The sequence below is a fragment of the Limulus polyphemus genome, unplaced genomic scaffold, assembly GCF_000517525.1.
Source record: "Limulus polyphemus unplaced genomic scaffold, Limulus_polyphemus-2.1.2 Scaffold10831, whole genome shotgun sequence".
In the NCBI taxonomy this organism is placed as follows: domain Eukaryota; kingdom Metazoa; phylum Arthropoda; class Merostomata; order Xiphosura; family Limulidae; genus Limulus; species Limulus polyphemus.
Window position 1 is genome coordinate 6793 of NW_013676441.1, and position 3215 is coordinate 10007.

General features: G+C 35.3%; 1 protein-coding gene across 2 annotated transcripts in view; it reads left to right on the forward strand.

Annotated features, from left to right (window-relative positions):
- Positions 1–2598, forward strand: part of LOC106476542 (protein prickle-like) — an 8918-nt gene extending 6320 nt beyond the window's left edge. For both annotated transcript variants that reach the window (XM_022380377.1, XM_013937193.2), the window contains one exon: positions 1385–2598. In XM_022380377.1, the coding sequence (XP_022236085.1) occupies positions 1385–2538 (1154 nt within the window). In that variant the 3' untranslated portion in view covers positions 2539–2598. The remainder of the gene's footprint in view (positions 1–1384) is intronic.
- The last annotated feature ends 617 nt before the right edge of the window (positions 2599–3215 follow it).

Genomic DNA, 3215 nt, shown 5'->3' on the forward strand with positions numbered 1-3215 from the left:
TAGAATTACCAGTAACTTCCTAGAATTACCAGTAACATATAGACTGTCGTGTTTTTAAATGTTAATTCCTAGAATTACCAGTAACATATAAACAGTCGTGTTTTTAAATGTTAATTCCTAGAATTACCAGTAACATATAAACAGTAGTGTTTTTAAATGTTAATTCCTAGAATTACCAGTAACATATAGACTGTCGTGTTTTATATGTTAATTCCTAGAATTGCCAGTAACATATAGACTGTAGTGTTTTAAATGTTAATTCCTAGAATTGCTAGTAACATATAGACTGTAGTGTTTTATATGTTAATTCCTAGAATTGCTAGTAACATATAGACTGTAGTGTTTTATATGTTAATTCCTAGAAGTACAAGTAACATATAGACTGTAGTGTTTTATATGTTAATTCCTAGAATTACCAGTAACATATAGACTGTCGTGTTTTTAAATGTTAATTCCTAGAATTACCAGTAACATATAGACTGTAGTGTTTTTAAATGTTAATTCCTAGAATTACCAGTAACATATAGACTGTCGTGTTTTTAAATGTTAATTCCTAGAATTACCAGTAACATATAGACTGTCGTGTTTTATATGTTAATTCCTAGAATTACCAGTAACATATAGACTGTAGTGTTTTAAATGTTAATTCCTAGAATTACCAGTAACATATAGACTGTCGTGTTTTTAAACAAAGTTTCCTAAACTGTTTAAACGTCCATGTCTTCCTTGGCCACAGGAAACCTGGTAGCATATGAGACAAAAATACCACGAATATTGTAATTAACCCCGCTAAGTACTAGGAGACAAATAAAAATACCACGAATATTGTAATTAACCCTGCTAAGTACTAGGAGACAAAATAAAAATACCACGAATATTGTAATTAACCCCGCTAAGTATTAGGAGACAAAATAAAAATACCACGAATATTGTAATTAACCCCGCTAAGCACTAGTGGGGTCCCGTGATTTTATCACCTTTTGTTTTTCCAGTCGTTACAATGAGTGCTGTAACAGAAACTTAAAATTAACCAGGATCTATAAAAGAAGTGGCCCAAACTTGGCGGTTACTTTACCAGAGGCTTAATATGTTGTTTGCATAGCGAGTTATTTATTTTTGTTATGAAAGGGTAATTTTATGTCGAATTACTTGATAGTTTTTCTCAACTAATACTTATTAAATTAATTTATGCGCATGCGCCTCTTTATATGAAAGCCCACCTTGTTTCTTCTAATCATTCTACAATATTGGACACAAGTATAAATTTTGGAAAGGTAGGAGTCATTTTTAGCTAAGATAATCAGTTATAAGATTAGATGTTGCTTCATACAAGTGAACATTGTAGTAATGTTTGTTTTTACCATAGTTTAATATTTTATTTCAGGGCAAACGCGCAGACCAAAGAATCTAAACAAAGATTTAGTATCGCCATCTACCGGAAATAATGAGCAAAAATGTGATATATTGTCTCCAAGGCTTAGTGAAGTGTCAACGAAGAGTAATTTTCTGATGCCATCACGAAGTTATCAAGATAGTATTTCTTCAAAGCAGGTTGAGAAAATCTATGAAGAACAGTTTGTCCCAAATATTCCACGAAGTTACACGGACTTGGAAGTTCTAGGTGCCAAAGGGTTGATTAATCCAGTCAGCCAGACTAAGGGACCCTCAAATGAGTTATATTCCCCAATCGGGATGGACGTACTAGAAAAATTACGGTGTTTACACAACCAGTGCCGTCTACCGACCAAACAACATACAAGTTGCAGAAACAAGAAAGAGACACTAGCTCCCCCTGCCGAACAGTTATCAGTTAGTTCGCCAGGCTTAAATCGGGTGTCGCAAATATCTTCCAGTTTAACTTTCGGAAACAAAATTCCGCCTACAAACTCCGTCCACTCCGGATTCCCGCGAGATCATATTCTGCGTCCAATCGTCAGGTCAAACTCGAGCGCGAACAATAATGGTGGATCTTCTAAAAACCTGTCTGTTCGGTTTAATCCAGTTCTCATAAAACATCCGTTCGAAAATGATGCAAGAAGTGACAGAATAAAGGAATCGCACTGTTGTACATTTACACACACTAGCCGTGACGTCATGGGTGAAAGTACAGCGTCATCCATAGATTCTTCGCCACTTCGGGCTCACGGGAAGAAAACTGGAAAGTTGTCCAAACGATCTTCGTGTCACCCTCGCGACAGAGATAACCTGAACTCAACCGCAAAATCTAAAATACCGCTTTCAGCTCACGAGACCAGACGAACATCGCACAGAATTCAGTTACCTTTGGTAAAAGACGACAAAACAAACGAGATAAGCCTTCAAAGGCCTAGCGAAAGAGAAGAGGATGAGTCTTGTAGCACTTGTTCCACTTCCAGTTCCGAGGACTTACTCTACGAACTTCCTCCAAGACGAGAGTATGGTGGTGTCAGAATATCCTGCGTTAGCAATGACGCATTAATGGTTGCTAAGCAACATGCCAAACGACCACCAGATGGAAGCACAGAGCAAACCGAAGATAAAAACTGTATTATATCCTGACGTTTCTCTAAACTAATCATTTCCCTTTGGAAAATAAATACTAAGGATTTTTATTTTCAATTTGCAACTGCTTAAAACAGAAATTCTCTAAACAAAAATGACCCCACTATATTCTCGTTTCAATTTCTCAGAGATGATAAATTTTCTAGGATTTTCAAAAATAAGCCAGGAATCCACAGTGGACGATCTTAGATCATTTTAAACTGATACATTAGTCTTGTAAGGCCCCAGTGACTCAACAGCAAGTCTGAATAAAGGCTCATAACATTAAAAACCGGATATTCGATACCCGTGGTGGGCACAACACATATAATCCATTGTGTAGTTTTGTGCTTAATAACAAAATAAACATTAGTCTTTTACACCTATATAATAAAGCATATTCTCATAACACACCCTTGCCAGTGACTATAAAATGGCCGACATGGAAAAATTATTATAGTATCTTATTGAGTGCTAACTAGAATATAATAAATAACATTAATATTTTTTTTTCGCCGGAATTACTTCCATTTAAATAAATCCGTCGAAGAAAAAAAAATAGGTCTGAAAGTCCACAAGTTTTACACTTTTAAGTCTTAACATAACTAGTTCACAAATTAAACTTGACATTTTTAGATTATACAAGACACAAAGGGAAAAAATGCGTGATAACTCTTTACATTTCAATGCCTATC